This window comes from Manis pentadactyla, chromosome 8, assembly GCF_030020395.1.
Source record: "Manis pentadactyla isolate mManPen7 chromosome 8, mManPen7.hap1, whole genome shotgun sequence".
Classification (NCBI taxonomy): domain Eukaryota; kingdom Metazoa; phylum Chordata; class Mammalia; order Pholidota; family Manidae; genus Manis; species Manis pentadactyla.
Window position 1 is genome coordinate 131,943,669 of NC_080026.1, and position 27,307 is coordinate 131,970,975.

The window sequence follows — 27,307 nt, forward strand, 5'->3', positions numbered from 1 at the left end:
AGGCCCCAGCAGGGGTATGCCCCCTGCCCCTCTGGTGCCCAGGGCTGAGTGAATTCTGGGGCAAGGCCTCCGTTCTCACAGGCTTTAGGTTCTGGCTTTAGGAAATACTGCCCTCGGGTCTAGGCACCCAGGCTCCGGCCCCCAGCATCTTCCTCAGGCTCCATGCTGTTGGACCTCCTGTTTCTTGGCTCTTGGCTCCAAGAACCCCCCTGGACTCTGGAAGCTAAGAGAGCCCGATATCTGAGCAGTGCTTGGGAGGGGAGGGTGGTTATAAATATTTGGATTTTACTTTTTAAAAACATTTTTGTTGTTGTTGTTGGAAATGTATCAGGCACACAAGGGAACAACCCAAATACTGAAGAATAGAACTCCAAGCCTCCCAGGCCAGCCTACTCCACCCCAAGGTCAGCGCTCTCAGCCTGCCAGCCCACCTGCCCTTGAAGGCCTCTGCTCTGGCGCGGTGCAAGTTTGCCTATCTGCTGGGTATTGGGCGGGAGGCCGCTGCCCTGAGGCCTGGCGCCTCCCTGGCACTGGGAGCTCCTTCAGGTCGCCCCTGCCTAGATTTGTATCTGTCCTAAAAGGTGCACCTGATTCTGGTGGGAGATCAAGGGGAGCTCTTCCGTTTAACAATAGTGTTTTAAGAAAACCATGAATGTAGTGAAAAATTCAAACAGTGCAATGCCCCTCTCTCTCCCTAGACCCCGCGCCCCCCTCCCCCTTCGTTACCAACTCCCCACGGGGCTTTCCGGAACTATTCTGTGCGTGTCCAAGCATGCCTTGCGTCTGTAACAACTTTAAAAAAGAATCAGACGTGAATGATTACATTTTAAGTGTTACTGCTTTTTGCTTAACTTTAACAGTGGGTCAGGCGCTGGCTCTCTGCCAGCCCTGCGGGTGCCGCCTTCTGTGTGCGGCCGCACAGGGTCCGCGGTCACGGTCGCGCGTGCTGAGCACCGGGGGCAAGTACAGAGGTGCTCGTCCTCCTCCCCGGGAGCTCGTGACCAGGGCCGGCGGAGCCGCCGCCGCCCAAGGTCTGAGCAGCGGCCCCTCCCGCTGCCGGGGCGGGTCTCCACCTTGGCAGTTTGCGGGAGCTTTTCCGGGCCCGCTGGCTCGGGGCGGCCGGAGGATCCCCGGCGCTGAGTCTCTTTTTAGTTTTAAGGTCTCGAGTGGCGATGAGTGAACCCGCGAAAGGCGGATAAAGAGGACGCGTGGACCGGGAAACTGCGCCCCGCGAGAGGGCGGGCCCCGTCCTGCCGCGGCCCCCGCCCGCCCCCCCGCCATCCGGCCGCCCCCTCCCGGGCGCCCAGCCAGGCCCTGGGGCGGCGCGTCACCGCCGCGAGGCCAATGGGCTGGGCCGCGCGGCCGCGCGCACTCGCACCGGCTCCCTGTCCCTCCCGCGCTCCTCCCGGCGCTGCTCTCCGGCCCTCGCCAGCGCGCCGCCGCCGTCGGAGCCGCCATGCAGCCCCCGCGCGCCTCGTTCCCGCTGCTGCTGCTGCTGCTGCTCGCGGCGCCCGTCTCGGCGCAGCTCCTTCGGGCCGGCCGCTCGGCGCCTACCGCCGCCGAGTGTCCGGAGCGCTGCGAGCTCGCGCGCTGCGTCCCGCCGCCGGGACCCTGTGAGGGCGGCCGCGTCCGCGACGCGTGCGGCTGCTGCGAGGTGTGCGGCGCGCCCGAGGGAGCCGCGTGCGGCCTGCAGGAGGGCCCGTGCGGCGAGGGGCTGCAGTGCGTGGTGCCCTTCGGGGTGCCCGCCTCGGCCACCGTGCGGCGGCGCGCGCAGGCCGGCCTCTGTGTGTGCGCCAGCGGCGAGCCGGTGTGCGGCAGCGATGCCAACACCTACGCCAACCTGTGCCAGCTGCGCGCCGCCAGCCGCCGCTCCGAGAGGCTGCACCAGCCGCCGGTCATCGTCCTGCAGCGCGGCGCCTGCGGCCAAGGTACCAGCGGGAGGCGTCCCCAGGCCCGCGGCGCGCTGGGTTCCGGGGAGCTCCCCGGTCTCGCCCTCCGAGCGCTGGCCAGTCCCGGCGGCACGGCGGGAGCCGAAGGGCAGCTCAGCGTTGCGGGGTCTTGAGGGCCCCCACTCGCTGGGAGAGGGCTTCCTCGGAACTAGGCTTTGCGCCCAGCACTGGGTGGGCTCCGCGCCCGGCGGGTGCTGGGAGCGCTCTGTCCCCGCAGCCCGGGGCCGGAGTGACGGGACATCCCGCCGCTGGCCAGCTGATGGGTGCCCCACGGGGAACCGCACAGCGCCGGGGAACGGGTACAAACAGGAGAGGAATGTGGGCATGAAGAGAAGTCCTGGGGACTGAGGAATGTCCCTTGTGCTGAGCGAACCGTAACCATAGGGACCTCTGGGATCTGTGTCTGTCATTTCTCTTGCCTCTACTTCTCTGCATCCGCCTCCCCCTCCTCCCTTAAAATTAACCCAGCATTCATTTTATTGGGGATCCTGTCCGCTGAAACTTTATTTAACTTTGTATTTGAAAGGACCGGAGTTGCCGGACCCGCTCCGGTTTCCCCAGATGGTCTGTCCGGGCAGGCAGCCGGGTTAGCGCCGCCGACGTTGCAGGAGCCTCGCTGCCTGCCTTGCTTCCCGTGTTTTGAGTCAACCCTACAAAAATAAAAGTGGCTCTTTTGGAATAATCTGAACGGGACATTGAATCGTGAAATCTGCAGAGGCAGAAAGGGCAGGGATTCGGGGTAGGGATGAAGAAGCAGCGTGCTCCTTCTCCTTTAAGCATCTCTTCTGTGTTAAGGAAACCGGTTCTGGCAGGGGGTGTGGTGGAGACATGGTCTCGCCCGCGGGACCTTCCAGAGGGATGCTTCTCATCTGCAGGCAGAGAGAGCATGTGGAAAACAACCTCCGGGGTTCAGCTGTGGCCGGTCTAGCCGTGCAGGGCCAGGCCGCCGTGCTTGGCGGTGCCCTTGGCCGCCTGCTTACGGGGAAGTGCTTGGAGAGGGGAGAGGGCAGCTCAGCGGGAGGGGCCTGTCTAGATTTTATTCTGGTCCAGGACCACCAACTAGGGCTGGCACAACAGGGCTCACACGGCGAAGAAGGTGCCAGAGGGGTGTAGGAGAAATTGGAGGCTGTGTATTCCCACCCAGGGGCAGGAACCCAGCTTCCCTGCTCAGAAAAGAGCCTAATGCGGAGCTGGAGGAGAGTTAGGCCAGAGAGAAGTGATCCAACAGCGACAGAAGGGTGGACATGAAGAAAAAACGGGTTGAGTGCCCACTCTGTGCCCCAGTCCGCGTCCCAGGTGTGCTGCACAGGCAACTTCCTCTGGTTTCACGGACCCTGGAGGAGAATGCTTCTGCTACCGTCCTGTTTTACAGATGGAGGGACTGAGGTGGAGCGATGTGCCCACGGCCACTCAGCTGGAATTTGAACCCAGCGAGCCTTACTCAGAGCCAGCCCAGTGCTCAGCTGCCCGGGCGGAGGAACAGAGGTCAGGCAGGGTAAAGGAAGTTTCCAGAGTTCTGGGAAGTACATCCCAGGCAGAGTGGAGAACAGCCTGAGAAAGCCTGAGACCTGTTTGGGAGGTGGTGTACACACTGGCCAGACTGGGGACATTTGGGGAGGGCAACAGGAGTGACCCAGGCTGGTGGCGCAGAGTCCCAGAGTCGAGGCCCGGCTGTGCTGTGTACTCAGATGTTCTTGAACTGGGGCTGCATAAAGAAAGTCTGGCAGAGCCTGGCTGAGTGGTGGTGGCTTGTGGACCACAGGGGTGGGGAGTTAGGGTGGTCCCAAGAGTCTGGGTGTGACGGGGTGGCTTTACAAAAGCATATTGCATATCATTGTCAAAATCAAGCCAGCTGTTACTTTGTAGTCTTGCTGCATGGGGTCCTAAGTGGCCCGATTTGAGCCCCTGATTTATTACCAGAGAGGCAGAGTTGCTCAGGAGCTTTGGAGTCTGGGGGAGTCATTAGTAGGCGCTGTGAGGAGAGAAATAGGTCCTCTCCAGTTGGCCCTGAGGCCCACAGCAGGCTCCCAGGAGAGCCAGGCAGGGACAGCACAGAAGGATGAGTGTGCCTTGAAAGGAGAGACAGAGGGCGGGTGCTGGTCTCTCCCTTCCCTTCTGCTGCAGATATTTATTGAGCTCTGCAGTGTGTTCAGCGCTGTGTGTGCTTTGCCTGCCTGCCTCACATATAGGAATCCCCTGATGGATAAATGGAAATGTGAATGAATCAAGAAATAAGAGGGCTGGGGATACACGGCCATCCAGTCTTTCCTTAATGGAGAGCTGGGCTTTGCGTTTCCCTCTCCCCACATCTAACACTCTGCCCTTGGGAGGCCAACTCTTCCCAGAGGTACCTCTGAGGACAGGAGCCTGGCAGCCGAGACTTCATTCAGAGGAAGCCCAGCCCACGAGCAGGTCCCTTGACGTCATTGTTAAAGGGGGTGAATTGGCCGCCTGCTCTGGCTGAGACAGCTGGCAGGAGTGCTCTTTTAGCTAGGGTGGACCTTTTGGAGAAGGGTGCCCTTGGGCTGGAGGCCTGAAGTTGGAGTGGGCCGTGTGAGGATGTGGAGATGCAGCTCCCCTGACAGGAGCAGGCTGCACGGTTTCCATGGTCGTAAGGAGGGTTTGTCAGGCGCAGGGAGTGAGGGAAGAGAGGTAGGAAATTGCTTCAGACCGAACAGCACTTGGGAGTCGCGGTGCATCTTTGAATAGAGGAATGTGTCACCGTTTAAAAGAAAGCACTTTTATTTGTAAACTATTTAACGAAGACTTCAGAGAATGTCTCTTATCATGGTTCTGGAAATGAAGGCAGATAATCTATTTCAGAAATCAGTGCGGCTGTCAGGGTTTGGATGGGAAAGTGTACAATTATTCTAGAGAACAAAAATCTGTCACCTTCCGCCATGGGCAGAAGTTTGATTAGTTTAAAGCAAAAACTCTCTATGGTTAGGAGACTCCAAAAAAGAAAGAAATTACAATTAATAATAGTATAATAATAAGGGCCAACATATATTAGTGCTTATTCTGTGCCAGGTGTGCATTAACCCATTCGATCCTCCAAGCAGTCCTGGGAGGGTGTGCTGCAGTCTTCCCAAGGCTGCCCCTGGGAGACAGTCACCAAGCAGTTCCTTGCCCAGGACTTGAACCCATGTATCTGGTCCGGAGCCCATTCATAATCACCATGCTGACCTGTTGACAGAGAAACTATGGTTGTAAGTCAACTAAGTTGCAGCTAACAGCTGGAATAAACAGCGCTCCAGATGGCCATGGCCTTGCGATGCAGCACAGCACACGGTACAGCTTTCACTCCCCAGGCACGGGGACCAGAGGACCTGCTTGCCCCCAGTTGCCATCAATGCAGCCCTTGCTGAAGAAAAGTAAAAGAGCTGAAGGGGTTGTAGTAAAAATGTTTTCAAACTGCTTTTGGGGAGAGAGAGGCCCCTCTGAATTCCCAGACACTGCAGATGACTCGCCAGGAAGTGCAGCGCTACAGATCTCTGCTAAAAATGTCCAAGAAGCCAGGCAAAAGGCCTGAACAAGTCTCCCCAGACGTCAGAAACGTAGTCCATTTCTCCTTTTACTGTACGGTTCTACTGCCCACCTTCCCCCAAACATAGTCCCGATGAACATGGACCTCTCCTGCCTGGTCTCACCTGGACCTGATGAGGGAAGGCCTCCAAAGACGGAGGCTGGCCTCACCTTTCTGGTGAAGAACCGCTGATTTTGAAGTCTTTTGAACCATTCATAAGGCTTTGCTCACTCTCATTGGCTGTCTTCTTTTGTTCTCTGCTGGTCTTGCTAAAGAGTTGAAATATTAAGGTTTCATAAAGTCAGTGAGTTAACAGTATCAAAAGCCAAGCATTTGAGTAACTTCATCCCATCCAGAAGAGCTGTAAATAGGTTGCATTAGAGCTTAAAATAACTGTATTCAGTAAGCAATTATGGGGGGGATGATGAGCTAACTGTGGTCAGACACCCGACAGCCTCAGGACCTCGGGGCTGGATTCTGAGTCCATTTGGAGTTGTGTGATCCTGGACTCAATTTCGTGCTTTGGATTGAGAAATCAGACTTTCCATGAGCTTATATTTCAAGTGAATAAATAGCTCTGGTCAGGCCTAATTTGAAGAAGAAGTCAAGCTTGGCAGTGGTTGAGGGTTCCTTAGAAGGCCAGCTGGAGTGGAGGGGCTGGGGGGCTTGCAGCTGGCTCTGACCCTTCCTAGGCTGTTACCTGACCAGGTGACTGATCCCTGACCTCTCAGAGCTCAGCAAAGGGAAAATTAGACTGGATGATCTGAGGTTCCTTCTAGCTGGAAGGGTCTGTGATTCTTGTAAGAAAACCAGTCTCTGAAAAATTGTGCTCACCTCCTCCCTATTTTAAAGTCTGGGCTGACTTCTTTAAGAGTTATTTCTCTTTCTTAAATTATTGATGGTTAAAGTCAAGGTTACCCTTGAATATATGTGGCCCATCTTGGGCTTGGTTGCCTTGTACGTCAGCTTTGTGCCAGCCACTGAATGTCCCTGGGTGAGCGCTATGCTGACCTGCCCACCTCCAAGAGATGAGCTCCCCCAAACCTGGTGACCCTCACTGTCTCCCAGGGGTCCTGAGGCTGGGCTGCTTGGGTTCTCTGCAGGGAAATTCTTCCTGAGCCATTTCGCCTTTCCTTCCCCACCTTCTCTGCCATTAATTTTTTAAGAAAGAAGGAAAACTATTATCAACAGAGAAATGAGAAATTTCAAGTGCTTTTCCAAAAGGTTCCCAGAAGTGGCAGAAAAGCTAGTGTGATTCAGTGTGGCTGGGTGACGTGTATCTAGAGCCACCTATGGACACCAGCCAGTACAACATGCCACAGGACAGAAACGAGTGGCAATGAAGAGGCCTGTTTATTGCTGCTGGAAGGGCACAGAGTGTGGCTGTTGGAATTAGTGATGAATTGTATTTCTAAGTTCATATAGAGCATTTCTTGAACACCTATTAGGTACTCTGAAGGTCCACATATGGGGAGTCAGATGTGAGTAATGCTTAGTAGCCCATGATCTCAAGGAGTTTGTAATAGGTTATGTAACACCCAGCTTCAGGAGTCTAAATGTGTGATTCATTGTACGTGACTTTATCTCTGTAAATCTCAGTTCCTCCTCAGTAAAATAATGAAAACGATAGTACATATGTGCATACTTCATAGGGTTGGAGAATGGAAACATCTAATCATATGAAGTGCTTAGAAGTGTGCCTGATGTGTTACTAGAACTCAGTCAACATTAGCTATAACAGTGTCATCATTGACCCATCTAACAAGGGGTCCTCCTGGTGGGGAAAGGGCAGCAATGATCTTGGCTCCCTGGGGGTCAGGCTGGTGGGTGGGAAGGCTGCATAAAGAAGGAAGGTGATACGATATGGCATGTGTGTCCCAGAGGCTGACTTGGAATTTGCCAGTTTACACATTAGAAAAGTTTCTCTGGGTAGAGGGACTCAGATGTTACCTTGCCTGACAGCCCTTGAAGCCCCCAGTAGCTGCCTGTATCATCTGAGAAGTGTGTGATTTCTCGTGAACAAAGAGCTGCGTATCTGCAATGCCTGGATTTAACAAATGTCACCTTGTTCACCCTCCCTGCAGTTTGTGACGGGAAGGGGACAGCTGTGTATAGAAGCCCTGAGACCTTGAATGAGGATTGGTGGTTTCTATGCTTTGGGAATTCCTCACAAGGAAAGATTTGTCACATCTTAAGGAAAAGAAAAAGTTTGGGAATCTATGGATACCCTATTATTTTAGGTACCTAGAACAAATTGTCAAGTAAGTGCATTTTATGAAAACAGTCCTCCACAGCATCATGTGACAGCCAGGAGCTAATCCCCTCTCTCTAGGCACATAATGGTCTCGGAGGATATATTGTTGTGGCTGGAATTTCTGATAATTTTCAACTTTGAATAAGTCCTGTCTTAATGAGTCAGAGCCTTGTGCAATGTTTGCAAGCCTTAGGAAACATCGTTTTCATTAGTTGTGCAATCAGATCTCGAGATGAAGACGGTAGGCCTGTCTGTCTGAGGAGCTGTTTTTTTTCTCAGTTTGGTGAGATTTGCAGTAGAGTCCCTTTCACATAGTCTTGGGAGAGACTTTGCCAGATCATTCAGCGGTTGAGTCATCTCACATCCCTTGACTAGGAGAGCCCTTTCTTTGGTGCCAGTATTCCAGGTGGCCATCACCACTTGTTGGGGGTGGATGGACACAGAGGATCTGCTAGTTGGCGTTGCTTGGGCCGGTGGTGGCCACTTGGGTACAGATGAGGGAAGGCCCCATGTTTAGCTGTCACATCTGCTTTTCTCTAGCATAGAGTAAGCTAGCCCAGGGGACTGGGGGCAGTACTTTCCAGAACAGCCAGAAACAGTGCTGGACAAGATTGTGACCTACCACCTGGACAAAACACTGCCATCGCTGGTGGCTTCCTCAGAGTTGGGCTCTGTGCAAACTATGTTATGGGTTCGCCTCTTTCTTCCCTTAAGGCCTCCCAGGGAGGTGGTGGTATCATCCCCAGTCCCTATGCTGACGAAATAGATATGGCTCCAAGAAGTGAGTTGTTACTGTCCAAGGCTACCCAGTAGGGAGGCGGGGCCAGGGTTTGGATGCAAGTGTGTCTCACTCTCAAATGACTCTTGGGACCTATTTGACTCAAACACTATTTAGAAATATGTTGTTTAACCCTCACATCTGGGGAGTTACCCAGCTGTCTTTCTGGTATTGATTTCTAGTTAAGTTCCATCATGGTCTGAGAACATGCTTTGTAGGAGTTCTGTTCTTTAAAATTTGTTAGGGAGTGTTTTCTGGTCTAGAATGTGGTCTGTCTTGGTGACTGTTCCGTGAGGACAGCAGAATATTCTGTTTGGATAGAGTGTCCTATAAACATCAGTTAGGTCTTGTGGGTTGATAGTGCTGTTCCGGTCAATGCCGTTATTTCTGATTTTCTGCCTGTGTGGTCTGGCAGTTCCTGAAAGAGGGACGTGGAAGTCTCCTGAGACCGTTCTGAAGTTCTGAACCGGTGTCTCCTTTATAGCCCACTGGTGTTGGGAGACCTGGGTTCCAGCCCCGCTGGGACCTTCTGGATGAGTTACTGACTCCCTTTAGCCTCAGTTTCCTCATCTGCGACCTGGGGGGTAGTGCAGCTGCCTGGATGACCTCAGAAGGACACTGTGAGGGTCCTTTGTAAACTGGAGGTGCTGAACCTCTGATCAATCATTCCAGACTCTTGGAGGACTTTGGTAGAACCAGCACCGAACAGTGGAGCAAGAAGGGAGGAAAAAGTGGTTTTCTTCCTGGGTGTCAAAACATGGGTCTCCTCTGGGCATGTTCTGTTGTCCTACTAAGGCATGGTAGCCTGTAGTCAAGGGGACTGAATTGTCCTCAGTCACTGACCTATTGTTTCAGGGACGCCAAAGGTGGAGTTTACTGGAAGCTCCAAGGGCAGAAAGCTTTGGTTCAAAACACCATCCCAGTTATTATACAGAGCACACAACCCTCTCTTGTGCCTACACCGTGGAGGGTATAAACTGCTCACTGGGGAGCCTGCAGTCTGCATTCTGAGTTTCTATTGAACATTTATTTGCTGGTTAAGAAATGGACTGAGTTGAGATTCCTTAGATGCTAACTCAGTGCTTCTTCACCAATTTGATATTTTTGGTTCTGAAAAGTATTGCTCAATATGGGTCAGCCCTCTTTGGAAAAAAAACCCAGTAGGAGAAATCTGATCACAGCACAGAAGATACAGGATGCAGGGCAAGAATTGGAGACCATGGGGAAAGGACTGCTGTGCATGCATCCCTGTGGCTGTGGGGGGTTCTGTGATCTGCTCCCTTGGGGTGCCCATCACTGGCCAGCCGTAGAACCCCCCATCCTCTGAAAAAATGCCATCCTGCTCTTCTCTTCTGCAGCCCCTCTCTAACCTTAGCTCCTCATTTTTGTTTTTCCTGGGATCTTGTGGAGGTGCTCTTAGACCTCCTTCCCTGCAGGAACACTGATGGCTGGACAAAGCCACCAACCAGCTTGTAGAGAGGATTGAATCCCAGGGCATAAAACTTGAGTGTGGAAGGTCCTTCCAGGTCCGATGGGCTAACCCTTCACTTTACATAGGGGGAAACTGAGGCACCCAAAGTTAATGTGACCCTCGCAGTACCCAGCTCCTCACTGGGGGATGAGTGTGGACTCAGTCCTGAGGCTCAGGGCAGAGCCCTTCCCACCTCAGCCACACCTTCCTGCAGGAACAGGTGGGTGTTTGGGAGAGGCCAGCGTCCAGCCATGTGATTTCCCCATGGGACTGAGAAATGGGGGGTGCTTTCATTTGGATTCCCATTACAGAATGATGCTAAAGAAATTTTTTTTTCCCTAAAAAATGGTCTCTGGGTTGAAAGATGACCCAAAAGCTAATCATGTAGTAACTGATTTTGCCTTCAGGAGTTATAACCACATACTAATTACTCCAGAACCATAATTACAATGTTCTTGTTGAAGGGGAAAAAATAAGTATAAATATTGTGGTGGACACCGCCGATAAACTGGGGCTGAGAAGCTTCAATGTCTGCTTAATCTGTGGTTAGATTTTCTTCAGGATGTATATACCAAGTTTTTCCTCTCTTAGCATAAAGTCTCTTTGATTTCTTTCAACATGCTGTTTAGACATTATGGGAAATGCAGTCCTACTTTTGATGAAATAATCTATCTGTTTTTAAAAATTATGAATATAGTTTAATCACATCAATAATAAAAGAAGGAAAAATATGCATGATGCCACAATCCTTGCAGTAGCCTCATCACTTCTGTCCTGAGCACGACGCCATTAGGGTCTCTAGTCCCGTCTTTGCGTCCATTTGGACCGTGGTTGTTACTGTGTTTTTGCAAGCACACTGAAAGGAGCATCTGCACTTTCATGGTTACTTCTTTATCTAGGGTTATTCCCTGGGATAGATACTAAGAGTGCAACAGCCGGGGAAAGGGTATGGATTTGTTACAGCCCTTGGTGCACACAGCCAAGTTGTTTTCCAGAAGGCTGTACCCATATTTGTTGCCATCAACTATAGAGTTATCAACCTCTTAAGTCACTGAAAGTGGGGGCAGCCACAAAGAAATTCTCCTGAGAGAAATCCTCCAGGAGATATGGATAGGAGGGCACCAACCTAGCCATTCTGCTCAGCTGGTAAATTAGCGGGTTTGTCTGTAAGTTACTTTTATTCTCAGGTTGATTGTTTTAGGAGATAAGCAGGGTTTGGGGTAGAATGAGCACTTCTAAAATTTGGTTTTACCTGGGGTCAGAGTTGTGGTCACAGACCATCTGACCTGGAAGGGCTCATATGGCTGGCAGGTCGTCTGGTCCAGCACTGGTGCTTTCAGCAAGGAGCAGGGCCTGGCTAGGGACATGAAGGCCGCGGTCACCAGGCAGGCTGGGACGGAGAACCAGAGCCCCTGGCTGCCCAGCCCAGGGCTCTTCACACTGACCCTCTGCATGCCAGCTCTGCCCAGGATACAGGAAGGGGCCAGACTGGTTTTGTTTGTTTTGAAGAATATGTTTATCCAAATGTTTTGTACACACAGACAGAAATATAACACGAGCCACATATATAAAATCCAGTTTTCTAGGAGCCACATTAAAAAACTGAAAAGAAGCATGACATTTTTAAATTGCAGTTCTTTGAGATAAAATTCACATACATTCAACCTTTTAAAGTGTGTATAGCTCAGAGTTTTTCTTTATTCATAGAGTTATTCAACTGTCATCACTGTCTAATTCCAGAACATCTCGTCACTTCAAAAAGAAGCCCAATCCATCCCCATTACGTGCATCCCACACTTCTCTGCCCGGCCCTAATCAACCACTCATCTGCCTTCCGTCTCTACGGATTCCCCTGTTCTGGACATTTCATATAAATGGAACCAGACAATATGTGGCCCTTTCTGTCTGGTTTCTTTCACTCAGTGTAATGTTTTGAAAGCTTATCTGTGTTGTAACATGTATCAGGACTTCATTCCATTTTGTGACAGACTAATGCTCTGTTGTGTGGATACAGGACTTCTATTTGTCTCCTCTCCCTGACGGGGAGTCCTGATCCAGCCCTGAAAGTCACTTTGAAAATCTCAACCACTGAGGCAGCACTGATTGGTTTTGTCAGAAGTAATGAACACATGACACAGGAAGCCGGTGTGTAGAAAATAGGAATATTCTATACAGGTGGGAGTTGCTTGCTGAAAGGGAAAGATCAGAAAATGCACTTTTCAGATTCATTAGCTCGTAAGACTTTTTTTGGAGCTGGAAAGGCTGTCGGAAATGGTCTAGTCTACCCCTCATCTTGCTGGTGAGGTAACTGAGGCCATAAGGGGGAGAGCGACCTGTCTGGGGTCTCAGGGCCCATTTTTCACTTCTGACTTGAGCCAAAGATTCCTTCTGGCTATTGTTTTGGTTTCACAAGTTCCCCTCATCCTCCCCCTGGTATTTTGAGGGTAGTGCCCATCAGCAAGTGGGCACAGGGTACTTGTGTGCAAGAATTGTCTGCTTCCTGGATGGAGGGCCTTGGTTCACCGTCACATCCCTCCCTCCACCTTCCTGCTTCTCCCTGGGCCCCAGGCCCAAGTTCTCCACAGGGCTGCGGACAGCTGAGGAGGGTGCTCAGGGCCCCTTATCACCCAAACCGTGTCCTCCCTGCCTGCTGCCTGCGGCTGGAGGATTTGGGAGCCCCAGACATAACAACCAGGAGCAGTCAGAGCAGGGAGAGTACCCAGGGGAGAAACCTGGGAGTGTCAAGACCGGAGCCAGATGCTTATCAAGAGGAAAGTTAAGAGTGTTTTTGTGAACTGAGCAGTCAGCCGTTTCCTTGAAGATAATAATAGACACATCTTGCTGGGCTTTCAGGAGACTTCTGAAAAAATAATTGTGTGGTGGAATTGATTGGAAACTTGTTTCCTAATACATAAATTAAGTCAGAAAGGACTGTCAAATGCAACAGTACTGATACCAAACGCAAGCATTTCCTGTGGTGTGCAAGCGAGGACTTCCTATTTTTTTGCTCCCGAGACTGGGGAGTGATTATCAGTGACACCTTTAAAGGCGCCTTTAAACATAGACACATTGTCTGGAAACCACCTTTTACCAGTGAGTTGAAGCTGCAGGACTGGGCTATGCTTGTGATTGACAGCACATTTAGGGGTTTGCAGCCAGCTGGCCAGGTGCCCTGAAGGCTTGTTGCTAGTCGGGGGGACTGTCTTAGTCTTGTTTGGGTCCTTTTGCTCCTTCACTTCACCTGCCCGTCTTTTCCAGAGCCATCCGCTGCAGCCTTGGCCCAGCCTCTGCAAACAGTTACTCGCTCAGGGCACCATGGATGTGGGGGACAAATTTGCAGTCTGAGGTCTGGCGTCCGGCGAGCTTTTCCCACTCAGAGCCGTCTGGGAGACTGCCGGAAAGAGAGGGGCTGCCAGCGCTTGGAAGTGCCAGTGTGGGCTGGAAACCGAGGCCAGGCTCCCGGGCTCCACCTCCTCTCCCTCCTTTATTCTTTATGAGGGAAGAAATGGGTCACACGTAACTCTCCTGATTTTTATTTGTTTATTTCTATGCAAAAGACAGGATAGTAGTCCATCATTCAGTTTTGAACCTTAAACAAAATTAACAGTTGCTACTTGTGAATTCAGTTTAACATAAATAGGCTTGAAAGCCTTTGCCCGGGGGCCCCTTGACACCAAAGCTGTGTCTTTTCCTCTTCCTCCTTCCTTATATTTGTGGACTGAGCCCCTGAGGATACACAGGATTTTCAGGTTTACTTAGACCCGTTTGCTGCCTTGGACACAGCCAGGTGATGCCCCTTTCTTTCCTATGCTTTTTCTCTGCAACGTTCAGAGAAAGCTGGTTGCAAGGGGGTCTCCAGTGCCCTGAAATTTGCAGCCACAATAATTAGAATGAGGATCTGGTTTCCTGGAATGTGCAGTCTCGCTTCTGTTTCTGCTGCCTCCATGCCCCAGACCAGCTCTGGGCCAGCCTCTGGGTTGGAGCCGTTGCTGACAAGTTTCCTTGGAATTTAATGGAGCGGACAGACGGAATGCCGTCACTCAAACTGAAAACACGGGGAAAATGAGTCTTGCAGGGCATCTTTGCTGTATTCACTGAGTCATGCTTTCTTTCCTCTCACAGACAACTGCTCTTGCAAACGGGAGGCCCCGTCCCCTTTGCACTTCACGCCTCATTACCCGTTAGGAACCTGATTAAATTGATTTCCTCCTGACCCTCAGGGAGAAAGTAGTCAAAGTTCATTGGAAGAGGAGGAAGCATTCTGTTTCTCTGCGTGCTGGCTCCCTCAAATGCGGCCTGTCTGCCTGTCCTTCCCCCTCCTCTGGTCTGGACCCTCCACGCCCCTGCCAACCCCCCTCCCACCGTGCCCCTCACAGTATTCTGGAATTCATCATGCCACCTCACAAAGAGAGCTTTTCTTTGTGAAAAGTCATCCGCCTTTCCCTCCCTGAATGCAGACCGGCACCCCTCCTGGCTGCAGCGTCAGGTTAACCACCTGCCTTCCACTCCGGCCTCTGTGTACCCGCACGAGTGGGGCAGGTGTTCTCCTTGGGCCTCAGGTGCCCATGCTAGGATGGAGCGGTGGGGCCCAAGTCCCAGTTCTGACCCCAGAAGTCCTGGTGTGGCAAGCAGCACGGTGGGCACCACTGTCAGCATAAAGCCCAGTGTTCCAAGTCCTCTGTCACTCCCAGCTGGCCTTGGCTGAAGCCTGCTCATTCTCTTGGCTGTTTGTCTCTGTTACTGTGCCCCCCACCCCCCCGGAAGTGTGGGGCAGCCTTGGCCCAGGGCAGTCGATGCTGGGGAAGTAGGAACATTGGAGGGACAAGCTCTGGATCGAGCCCGGACTGCTCTGGCTTCCCCCAGCCTCAGCAGGCTCCACTTGGCCTCCCTGTGAAGGTGCCAGGCCATGAGAGGGACAGGATGGTGAGCGAGGCCCTGGGCACATGAATATGCTATGCCTAGAGTGGAGTCCCTCCTGGGGCCCTTCTAGGTTTTGGCCTGGATTTACTTACCCAGCAAGTAGCCTCTTTACAGTTACTTTGAACCTAGTCATGCTGGAGACAAAGAAATGTTCAGATGTGACCCTGAGACCATCTAAAGACGAAGAAGGGAACAGTCTCCAGCATATATGCCCACGGCAGTGCCTTCTGGGGGTGTCACTGGATTCTAGCCCTGAATCCAGGCTGGTCCTTGGAGGATGGGGCTGTTGAGAGCAGACGCCATGTGGGGGACTCCTGCTTGGAGTGCTGGGGCTGGGAGGCAGCTGATGACAGCTGAGGAGTGTGTCATCACACACTCAAGCAACTGAGGCCTCATTCCCAAAGGCCGTTAACTTTTCTGACACCCCACTCAGGGTCTGCTCGGCTTGCTTCACATGTACAGTTTCTAAAATAGTGGGAACCTCACTGGCTGTGCAGAGGCTGCTGGTGTCCAGGGGAGACTTTCCCAGGCTGTCGGCTGGACTTTGAGTCTAGAGCCCGTGGTAGCTCCAAGCTGGCATCACCGGGGTAATCACTTCGGGTGGTCACATGGTCAGGAGGGGGTCTCCTGGCCCTTCACTGACCTTCATGTCCAACCTCTGTACAATGCACTTTATGCCCCTGCCTTTGAAACTTTCTTTCTTCTGTCACCTGTGCACAGGCCCGTGAGACAGAAGGAAGATCAGGGCCCATCTGGCAGCATTAGGGGACAGAAATAAGAGAAGTTGAGGGAGATGCCCGACCCACCTGCCACAGCCCCTCGGCGAGCCGACTGTGGCCAAATCCAGTCATTTGGCCAAATGTCTTCCTTCACTTTTCATCCTTTTCCCAGAGTCCTGCCCGTTGCTGGAACTGGGCTGTGCTACGATTGGTAGTCTTTTGAGTACCGAAACCTTCGGTGTCATTTAAAGTTGAAGCAATTAGGTGAAAAATCACAAGTGATTTCTTTCCTTTCTCTGTGGGAGCCAGGAGGGACCTCGGGGGCCCCCACCCTACGAGCCTCCTTACTGTAAAGCTGAGGAACCTTCAGCATGGGGGACTTGCCTGGGCTTGTACAGTGTGTGAGCTGTGCCCGGCGCCACAGATGGAGGAAGGAAGGAGCCTACCCCACACAACGTGGCGTGCTCAGCTGGCCCCCCAAGACCCCTCTGGGCCCCCAGGGTTTGGCCAGATGAGTGCAGCGTCTCAGTCGGCTCCTGAGCAGCGTTGGCCACTTCTCAGCACTTGACCTGCACTGTGGGTTTAAGATCAAATGAATTTGAAATGCAGGCAGGGCTGGCTTCTTGGTACAGCCTGTACAGCCCACTCTCAGAAGGGCCCCATTAGCCGGGTTAATGCTCTGCTGCTACTATCCTGGATTTCTTAATAAGTTTGGAACAAGGAGCCCCTGCACTTTCATTTTGCACTGGGGTCTGCAAATTCTCTCTCTGGTCCTGAATGTAGAACAGTGCATTAAAATGCCAGTGATTTGATCAATCTGCTCTTACAACTGATTTGAATTTTGGGAACATGCTGTTCCCTGTGAATAAAGGAGGATTCATTTCTTTTCCCCCGAATACACTGCATTCTGTTTTCCAAATTAGCTCTACTTCTCAACTCTGTTGAGAAATTGGAAGGCACGATTGTTCTTGCTGGAAGCAAAGGTTGGGTTGTTAATCCTGAGTCTTGGCCCCTGCGGTCTCGGGCCCGGAAGTGGGGCAGCAGGGGGCTGGAGGCTGAGTGAAAGGGCTGGGACCTGGAGGGAAGGCCACAGGTGCAGAGCAAAGAGCTCCAGCTTGGGAGCCAGGCCAAATGGGGTCAACCAGATGGGGTGAGCCTCCCACCTCAGCTGCCAGCCAGCTCTGGGGCTTTCCTTCTCTGATCCTCTGTTCTTCCATCTCTTTGTAGGCTGGGGATAAGCTCCACCCCTAGGCTTGCATAATGTTTATGGAGTGCCCAGCATTGTGCTGGACACATAGTAGATGCTCAGTAAGTGAGTGGTGCCATTCTTCTTGTTGGTGTTATTATTTTACTGCCTATATTGAGGGTTGGGTGGGATTTGATGAGCTATAGGGACACAAAGCAAAGTAGGTGTGAGTGCAAGCAGATGGAGTGGAGTGGTTTTGGAAGCCCAGAAAGAAGTTTGCAGGAGTAGAGAGTAAGCATTCAGGAGTCCTGGGAGGCAGTGCTGGGAATGAGAGCCACGTATGGAGGGAGCTGTGGTCAGACAGGAGTGGAGACAGCCATGGGGATCCTGTAGTAAGTTCATGCACCCGAGTGGCAGTTATCAGTTACGGGCCATGTGCATCTGTTGGGTGCCATGCAACCCCTTAAATCTTGGAATCAGATTGGGCACTGCCACCCCATTTCCAGTTCAACGTTGATTTCTGGACGTGTTTGCTTTTAATCACAGCAACCACCAGAAATCCAAATTAAGAAAAATGTGGGATCATCAAGAGGAACAGAGTGTAATCTGATTTGGAAGCTGAGAACTACCCAGAGCTGGTTCTCAAGGTGTCCAGCAGATCGCAGATATCACGGTGTCTCCCTCCAGACTTGAGTGTCCTGTGAATTTGCTGTCGTCTGAGGTGCCCCTGGGCAGAGCTCGAGAACCATGGTGTTAGTCCCACAAACACTTGCTTCTCTCTTCTTCCTATTTCACATCTCATCTTTACCTTTTTGGCTTTAAAGATGAAGGAAGCCTGCATTTTGTTGTACATAAAGCACACATCCAACTGTTTGCTAAATTTTGTAAGAAACACAGATGAAAGTCTGTCTGTGGATTCATAGTCCCTTGTTGGGGTTTTCATGTTCATTTCAACAGTTTTTCTTCAGTGTGATCAGGTATGTCAAGAACTTAAATTAGTGCCTGGCTCTTTTCACTAAACACTTAATGATGGAAGTGTCTTAGTTTTAATAATAGTTATTGAAATGTCGCAACACTGTGTGTGTGTATCTCTCTTGCCTCCTATAAGGAAGTTGGTAAAGTAGTTGAGAAGTATTATCTATGAAGCTTCGGGGATGGTGGGTTCCAAGGAAGCCACATTTATGGAGTTGCGTGCTTTCCTAGTAGTTTATAAAGAGGGAAGATGAATCATTTATTATCTTCGGATGGAATTCTGGCAGTTTTAGAACTCATAAAAGTATAGGAAACGTTGGCTGCTCTTACTGGGTCATTTGTTTTGTTAAAAATCAGTAATGATAAATATTTATTAGGTGAGTGGAAAAGTCTGTCTCTGTAAAATGTTGTGACTCATCCTTCTACAAATCCTAGTTACTGAGAATTTCTCTGTTTAAAATAAAATCACATACTAGAAGTCATTCAGTTTTCTCTTTTGGAGAATTATTTTGGGTATCCTAGGGTTTTTGCTTTCAGACTCTGAGACTCTGATCCATCCGAGACCAGAACCTGTGCTCTTATCCAGTCTCCTCTTGCTGAGAGGCCTGGACCGTCTGCTTTGCTTGGAGGTGGAGTGCAGCCGAGCCAGGCTGGGTCCGTCTCTGGGTATTCTCCACCTGGGTTGACCTCTGGAAGGAAGATAGTTGACTGGCCGTTGAGATGAGAGCAAATGAGACCAGCCAGGGTTTCTGAAGACCAGGAGGCAACAGCAGCCGCCTCTTGATTGACGGACAACCTTTCACATGGAGCAGGACCCAAGACTGAGCCAGGCTGCTCTTAGAGACTCTTTTATTCCTCATTCTGAAATTGTGTCTGGAGAAGTCAAACCCGTCTACTTTGTTCTGACATCTTGTCCATCTTTGAGCAATTAGTTGGTGTTCCTTATGTTCAATTATTTCTGCTCTATTTAATTTTCCTGTTAATAGGGGTCCACCAAGTGAAGGTAATGGAGGTCACTGTTACTTTTTCATCCGAGCTGCACAATTAAGGCCTTTCAGTTGGGCTTTTCATTATGATCTGTCCTCCCACAGCTCCTCCTTTCTGTTTACTCATCTGCAGAGTTTGGAGAGCCCTGTGCCAGTCTCAGATTCCACAGGCGCTTTATCTTGCTTCAGCATGTTGGAGTGAGAGGGAGAGGCAGGGATTAGATCATGGAAGGTTGGAGCCGGAGTGGACTTCACACCTCATTCTGGAGGCAGCTGTCCCCATTCTGCAGATGGGGAAATGGAGACCACCCAGCTGACTGAGGATGGAGATGGCCTCCTAGTGCTCAGGCCAGCCCCCTCCCTGCTCCCCCATGTTGCTTTCCCAGGGTGGGCAGATGCACGGCCGCTTTCTCTAGTTTGTGTGAGAAAGCACATGGTCCTCATTTTGGCTGGAAAAGCCATGTTTGTGTTCACCCTTGCTGCAGACCAGCTCTCCCAGGCTGAATTCAGAACGTCAGAAAGAAGAAGTGTGCTAATGATCCTTAGTGGCAAGATTCTAGTAATCGTCCTTCTTGTGAAGGCCCAGAAACCCCACGCCTCCCTGGAGGTTGCTGGCCTTTGGCTTTCAGCCTCCTTTTGGCCTTTTCCTGGATGCTGGTCTGAGGAAGCCCAGATGCATTTGTGTACAGCTGTCTCTGGGCGATGTCCACCAGGTTCTGCGCTCAGAAGGAGTGTTTCTGTCTCCTTGTTTGTATCTCCGTTGGAGTTCTCAGGGGGACGGACCGATTACCCACTACTGCCTGGAAACCTGGGGGTGGGGGCAGCAGGTACGTGTACACCCAGTATTAAGAGGAAAATTTGTGGATTTGCCCAGACTTCCCTCTTACTTATACTCACTATTAAGAAAACTTAATGTCTGTGGAGAAGTCATTTAAAGTCTGTGAGCCTCAGTTTCCCTAAACATAATATGGGAACAATCTCTGGTTTTCCTATTCCACAGGAATGTGGGAAAAATAAAAACAAGGTACCTTATGAAGTGGTTTTGAAAGCGAACACGACAAAGCAGTGCCACCATGAATGTGTTGTATTGGTTTGTCCTGCCTCATAGGTGCAGACTGCCTGCACCTTGGGAAATCATGCTGTGAGAGCAAGCAGATGCCAACCCTGAAGTAAAGTGGCCCAGAGCCCCGTAGCAGGATGGAACTGCCCTCTGTTCACCTGTGGTGTCTCACTCTCCAGGAGGCAAGCCTGGGAGAGGCAGGCTGGTCCCTGAGATGGCTCTGTGCCCCGTGGCTCCAAGCTGAGGTTCCTGGTGGGGACATGCAGCTGTGGCAGGAACCCGGGGAACAATCCGCACAGGTGCTGTGGTGCCACTGGGAAAGCCTGGCTTGGCAGCTCTGGAAGCTGCACAGGCTCAAAAGGGTCATAGCTTTTCACGTGACCCTTTCATGGCCTAGAGCCTGGTGAATGCTGCACCCCAGCCTAGCGGGGGGACGCCTAAGTGTTTGTGTGTGTGAATTAGGTGTGTGTGTGTGCGCATTAGGTATGTAAGTCTGTGTATGTGTGTGTGAGTGTGTATATGAGTATGAATGAGTGTAGGTGTGTATGTGTGAGTGTATTTATGTGTGAGTGTATGATGTGTGTGTGGAGGTCTGAATGAGCGTGAGAGTACATGTATGTGTGTGTATATGTGATGGAGTCTACATGAACGTGTATGTGTGAGCACAAATATGTGTGTGTACATGTGAGGGTATGTATGTGTGTGCACATGCTTGTGTGAGTGTGTAAGTGTGGGTGTGGGCCCATGTGAGGGTGTGTGAGTGGAGTGCATGTGAAGGTGAGCACACTCGTGTGTGTGCATGGTGCCTCCGTGCATGTGTGTGGGCTCGGGGGCGCCCCGGCCCTTGGGTTAGCGAGGGACAGTTGTGCAGGCCAGTGGTTGCCTCTTACGCTGCAGGCCTGCACTGCGGATCGGGCTGCATGGGTCGGGCTGCAGAATGCGAGGTGAGGGCAGGCCAGCACCCCTTAGGCCATCTACAGTGAAGGAGCCACAGGGAACGGAAAGTTTTCTTTTCCTTTTATTTCCTATCCCTCAGGGATTGATGCTTTTGTAAAAATGCTCAAAGTGAATCACTACGAAAATGCAATAGAGAAGACACAAAACACAAGCCTCCACTTTAAATTTCGAGTTGCGACAGGCCAAAGCTTACTCCTTGAGGTACTCTGAAAGCTGCCTGTCAGTATCTGCGCCCCAGGCTGCTGTGGCCACGCTCAGCTGGACTCTGGGGCGAGGCGGAGACCAGGAGGAGTGTGCGGTTCTCAGCTGCTGACGCCTGGAAGCCCTCTCGCCTGTTTAGGCGCAGCAACGTGCTGAGGGATGTCAGCAGGTGGCCCAGGCTTGGGGCCAGAGCAGCAGGCTCAGACTGCCCTTCTGGGTCACACTGCTGACCTGAGTCCCCAGTAGCCCATTTCTGAATCACATGCTCTGGGTGTGTGCACCCAGTTGGTGGGAACTAACTTTTGGCCTTGCTGGGTGAGAGCCCTACACGGGGATATGGGAAAGCTTGGTTCTAAAAGTAGCTTTAAAGGTGCCCATTGTAAGGGGGCCCACTAATGGCAGTGTATATGTTTATTTAGAAAAGTATGGCTGTTTGATATACTTTTTTCTCTCTCTCTTTTTTTCTAAGAGTTTATTAAGGCATCTCCTGTGCTTCTGGACCTGGGATGTCCCAGGGGGTTGGAAAGAATAGTTAAGGTCTGGTGGAAACTGCTTTGGGAACAGATTGTGGCCTCTCTTCACCTTGTGGTATCAGATGGAAAGACAGGGTCTGTGCTTTCACCTTAATGCTTTGCAATAATAATCTTTTAAATCTGTAATGTCTGATAGCATCTTGTCAAAAACAGACTCAGCCCTCCCTGGATGATGGCATCGTGGGAAAAGGGTTGCTTCTCTGTGAAGCTGTGGAGGGTGGGGAAGGGACGCTGGCAAGGATGATGCCATGTCAAGGTGACACCCTTTGGGGACCAACGTTTTAGAATAGCTGCTAGGAGGTCCAGGTGTTTGCTCGCTCAACATTTCCTTGGTGAAATTATTGACAGTAAAGAAGCAGAGGGAAGAGATCACCTTTGGTGGATTTGCTCCTTATCTGAGGGGGCATTTCCTTGAGAGCAGGAAGGATCTTGCCCTCACCCTGTCCAGGTTTCCCAATACCTCTGAGCAAGCGTCTGGCTTCCTCTAACCCATGCCTGTCTCACGGTGCAGAGCACAGCATCAGTAAGTGTCTTGTTTTTGTTTCTGTTCCCAGGAAAGGAAGATCCCAACAGTTTGCGCCATAAATACAACTTCATTGCTGACGTGGTGGAGAAGATCGCCCCTGCCGTGGTTCACATTGAATTGTTTCGCAAGTAAGGGAGACTTCCTTTCTTCCTATAGCTCCTCAAGCCTCCACCAATAAATGCTGCCCTTAGCAAAACATCCAGGCTATTTTTGAGACACTTTAAAGTGTCAAAGTGTCATTGAATATATTCCTAAGGAAGATAACGTTTCTCCCTTAGGATGTTTTCCCGTTTGATTAGTTAAATATACATCCTTGACCCTTCTAGATGTGTTAAGAGCCTCTGGTTCTGAAGAGATCCCCTAAGAATACTTCCTAAATGGACTTTTTTGATGCATGCAGAAATTAGTAACATTCCATTTTTTAAAGGTTAAATAAACACAGTGTGTAAACTAACAGTTGCTGGATGTGTATTGCTGGTGTAGAACCAATTAATCAATGACTTGAAGAGTTGATTTTAAGGTATTTCGGGCTTACCTGAGTACTTTTTGGGTTCTAGGCTTCCCTTTTCTAAAAGGGAGGTGCCAGTGGCCAGTGGGTCTGGGTTTATTGTGTCTGAAGACGGACTGATTGTGACAAATGCCCACGTGGTGACCAACAAGCACCGGGTCAAAGTTGAGCTGAAGAATGGCGCCACCTACGAAGCCAAAATCAAGGATGTGGATGAGAAGGCGGATATTGCACTTATCAAAATTGACCACGAGGTAAGCATGTTCCCCACATACAGAGGAAGGTTCTCAGCTGCCCGGGATGAAACTTGGCAAAACCTGAGAGGTCAGAAGGGATGGGGCTCCCTGATTTCATAAGATTGTCAGGGCGGACTGAACCAGTCAAGTCTGGACCAGAGGGGAGCATTTAGGAGATGCTGAGTGTAGCTCAGGGTGGCAGAGGAGAGACTGTTCATGGAAGTTTGTTTAATAAGTAGTCTGTAAGATCAGAGAGTGTTACAAATAGTTTACATTTTTATAAAGGAAAGCAATAGGTTTGTAAAGAAATTAGTAGGTTAGCAGTGAAAATTGAGTCTCCTCTCCATTCCTGCCCCTGAGGCAACGTGTGTTAGAGCTTTTTGTTCATTTCTGTGTTCACCAGGTTTGAAAACAAACCAGGTCTCTGAAATTGGGTTTTGCAGGGTTAGTACATGTGTTTTAATACTTCAAAAAGTTTTGGTAACCTTGCATTAAAACAAGATAATGGATTTCTTCCTTACAGAACTTCTCAGAGCTTTTAATTATGCTAATGTGCATCTGACACTCCTCAAAAGGTTGTATAATCCAAGTTATGATTATCTGGGTATAGAACTTTTCTTTTTTTTGCAAAACTGAGACAGAGTGAGCTCAATTTGGGACGTGTTATGTATGAAAGTGATTGGCTTTCTATTTAAGTATTCTTGCAGTCATTTTTGCTCTGTTGATTTGTTTAGCAAATTCTCCATACTTGAAATTAAATGCAGTTCTTAGACCATCAAAAATTCCTGCTTCTTGGTATGTTGGTACAGAGGTTTGGTTTGCTGGGTGGCATGTGCACTGAGATTGCATTTTTTGTTTTTTTTTTCATGCCCTAGTAATTTTCCTGACTTCGTATGGAAGAAAGACTCAGGGTAGGTCAGCAACTTATTGCTGGCCCAGGATCTGACAGCCAGGAAGGGTTTTCATTTCAGCTGTTTGTATAGTGTTACATGGATGTAGGCTGTGAAGTCAGGGGCAGTGTGGTATTTATTGCCCGGGGCAGAAGCAGGCTCTGCGTCCTGTGTAGGTAGCTGGCCTTAAGTGAGGTCTCAGCTGCATATTATTTTTATTACGTCACTGTGGAACTTCTAGTAACAACTTATCTTTCAAATGTGTTTATTGGTCACAGTGTAACTATAGTATCTTCTACTTCATAAGCTCCAGTGGTGGGCCAGGCTCTGCTTTCATTTGTAACTTTCACCAAATCTGCAAGATAACTGTATTATGCCCATTTTATAGAAGAGGCAACAGGCTCAGAGAGGTTAAGTAACCTGCTCAAGGCCACACAGCTATGCTCTGGTGAAGCTGTAGCCTGCTAGGCTGGTCAAATTGCTGTTCCCCAAGAGCCCAAGCCTATGGCCATTATGGGGGGGATGGAAATTGGCCTTTTGGTGCGATGGGACGGCTTGACTTTAAATAGCCCACGAGAAGGCTGGTGCACCTTCAATTAGGAACATGCTGCTAGAAGGTGTCCCGGATGTGGTAGTCTCACCGGAAGGAGGCTGACCAGAATAGTACATCCTGTGGCCAGACGCAGGATCTTTCAGCACCACTGAACCCTTGGAAGGCGGCCAGCAGTGGGGGCCCTCTGCAAGCAGAGCGCTAGCCTGGACACTATGTGAGCTGCCCCCACTGAGTCATTTTGTGTTTGGAATGCGTGGGTGCAGAATGTGCAAAGAGGTCGGGGATATTCTTTTCAGATTTAGAGCCAAGGTGGAGACTGTATCCTGGTGTCATCCCTGGCAAGTCCAGGCGGGATATGAAAGATCTCAACAGACCAGCTTTGCAGTATTTCAGACCTGGCTCCTGCTGCCTGGGGGCTAGTCCTCTGCCAGTAGCATGCTATTTGAGATGTGTTTCTAGCTCAGGAAAAGGGCGCTTGAAATTTTAAGGTTGAATTAAATATGGCTTTTCAAAATGGAATTGGAAATGAAAGGATGTTAAATTGCAGACACCCACACAAGAGACCTGTTTCCATTGGCTACACTGCTTTTTTTTTTGCTGATGTAGCTGGAAGCAGGGAGAGTGAAACCGTCTCTTCCAGCTCTTTCCCCTTTGTCCCCTTAGTTTGAGGGCTGATTATTTAAGAGAGAGACAGAGACTGGCCTGTGATGAGGCTCAATTTGGAAAGAGCCTCTCACATCAGCCAATACAAATTCGCCCAGCACACAATGTAATGAATGAACAGGCAGTGGATGTCCAGGGGCCCAGTGGCTGACTTGGTGGCTCATGACCTGGGCCCACTGTTTCCCCCCAGCACCATGATTTCACGTGAAGGGCTACCCATCACTGAAGCAGCTGTTGGCCTTCCTCACTGTGGTATTCTTGCCACTTTTTGAGAATGGAAATTACCATGGACACTTGTCATCCAGCCACCCATCTTCTGGGAACAGCAGCCAGCATTTCTTTGGGGGTCTGCTTCCTCCCCACCGGACAGTCCCGGTGGGACCATCAGTCATGGTGCCCCACTCTTCCACCGCCCCTGGGGGGACACACAACCCACTAGACCAAGCAAATGCGACCATGGAGCTGCAGCCAGATGTCAACCACGGAAAACAATGTGGCTGCGGCTAGCGGAGCCCCTGCTGCTGAGACCCCGGCACTGTCTGAGTTGCTGGCCTTTCTGAGACTTTTCCGTCTGTTCTTGGAACTCCTCTCGTGTCTCTAATAAACCCCCCTGGACTTGAAGTTGACAGAGTTTCTGGGCTCGTGACCAAAGAACTCTATTTTTTTCTCACTTCTCACTGCTGAGCAGACATGTGCACTCACTTTCCCTGCGGAGTTCTGAGGCCGGGGGAATGCTTGGAGGAAGGCTCCCCGAGCAGAGCAGCCGGCTCTCGCCTGGCCTTCTGCCTCCCACCAAACCGGAGGAGGAGGGGGTCCCCTCCAACCGCAGCCTGCTGTGCTTCTGTGCTAGGATCTGCCATCTTCGCTGGGGGGCAGGGGGTGGGGCTGTGACTGGTGACTGGGGCCAGCATTTGCCTGGACTGGAATGCCAGCTGCAGGAAGTGGGGACAGTGTGCACGCAAACATTTTAATAGAAAGCAGCTTTGAGGGCAAACCAGTTCAGCTTCACATACGAACTGCTTCCAAATGTGTTCAACATGACACTCAACTGTGTTTGCAGAATATTTAAAATTTTCATCCAAAGGCAGCATTCTGTCCAAATAGTCTTTTCCCAAGCAGTTGAGAAAAAGAGAGAGAGGAGAGACAGAGAGCAGGAGAAATGTGAAACGAGAGCTATTTGGTTTCTTTAGGCCAGAGTACCTGGCAGAAATACTAGGGATGTATTGAAAAAGGTACGAGGGGAAGGTTCCTTTTGTTACAGCTGGTTTTCCAGCTGCCTTGATTAGGAGACATGCAGACATAAACTCACATAAAAAGCGCACACCCCCCTCGATGATTGCAACTTTCAGGTCATGTCCTGTCTACCCTGTCTAAAACCCTTTACACGTTTTCCACTTTTCTTACAGAGAGATCTTAACTCCTTCTGACCAGGGCCTCGCCGGCCAGCACCCCCTCCTTCCCCAAACTCACCTCCTCCCTGCTTAGCCACCCCCTCCTCTGTTGTGTCCCACAAGCCAGGGATGTTCTGCAGGTCTTGGCCTTCCCTGATATGTCTCCCCGATCCTCCATGACTGACCTTCCCATCCTTCAGGTCTCAGACTAACTTCTGCCTTAGACAGCCTTGCCTGACCCCCTCCCCAGGGAGCGCCCCACATCCCAGCTTCCCCAGCCCCAGGCACTCTGGACACATCACAGACAACCAGGTTTCACTGTTCATTTCCCCTGCTCACCTCCTTGTCACAATTTTCTGTGGTCTCACTTGTTTGTTGATTTAAGTTTCTATCTCTGCTGCTGGAGTGGAGGGACACACCTGTCTTACTGACTTGTCAGGTAGTAGGCGCTGCACAGCGGTACCCCGAGTAGGAATTTCAGAGCCCTCTGCCCAGACAGAAGCGAGGCCCGCTGCTCTGTGGACCGGCGGGCCGGAAGGCACCTGGGCTCACGCGGCCAACTGCCTCCCACTGGCAGATGAGGCACAGAGCAGGTCCCTGCCGGCCCACATGCCCCCAGCTTCCAGCGCTCATCTGATCCCAAGGGCTGCCTGGAGATCGGGGCTGGGGACCACAGTAGCTCTGTGGTCTTTGTCGCTGAAAGCGCTGGTGATGTGGTGAGGTTTCCTGTGGGCAGTTTCCCCTGTCGCCAGCAACCAGGGAAATATTTGGAAGCAGCCTTGTCAGGCTTGTGAAGTGGTTTTCTCCCCTCACCCCTAGGCCTGCATCCAGCCCTGGCCACCTTCAGGCCAGAGGCCACCTACAGATCTGTTTGAAGTGGCCTCAGAGTGAAACTTCTGGGCTCTGGGGGCTGCTTTGTTTCCAGAGGGTCCTTTTCCTGCTGAGCTGGCCGCGGGGCAGGAAGCGCTAACAGCACAATGTCTGTGAGGTTGAGAACTGGGGTCCCAGGGGGTGAGGGGCCTGGGCCT

General features: G+C 50.9%; 1 protein-coding gene across 1 annotated transcript in view; it reads left to right on the forward strand.

Annotated features, from left to right (window-relative positions):
• The first annotated feature begins 1,365 nt into the window (after positions 1 to 1,365).
• The window catches only part of HTRA1 (HtrA serine peptidase 1), a 49,711-nt gene continuing 23,769 nt past the window's right edge, over positions 1,366 to 27,307 (forward strand). The window contains exons 1-3 of the mRNA XM_036898791.2: positions 1,366 to 1,928; positions 22,067 to 22,166; positions 22,596 to 22,800. Of these exons, the coding sequence (XP_036754686.1) occupies positions 1,457 to 1,928; positions 22,067 to 22,166; positions 22,596 to 22,800 (777 nt within the window). The 5' untranslated portion in view covers positions 1,366 to 1,456. The remainder of the gene's footprint in view (positions 1,929 to 22,066; positions 22,167 to 22,595; positions 22,801 to 27,307) is intronic.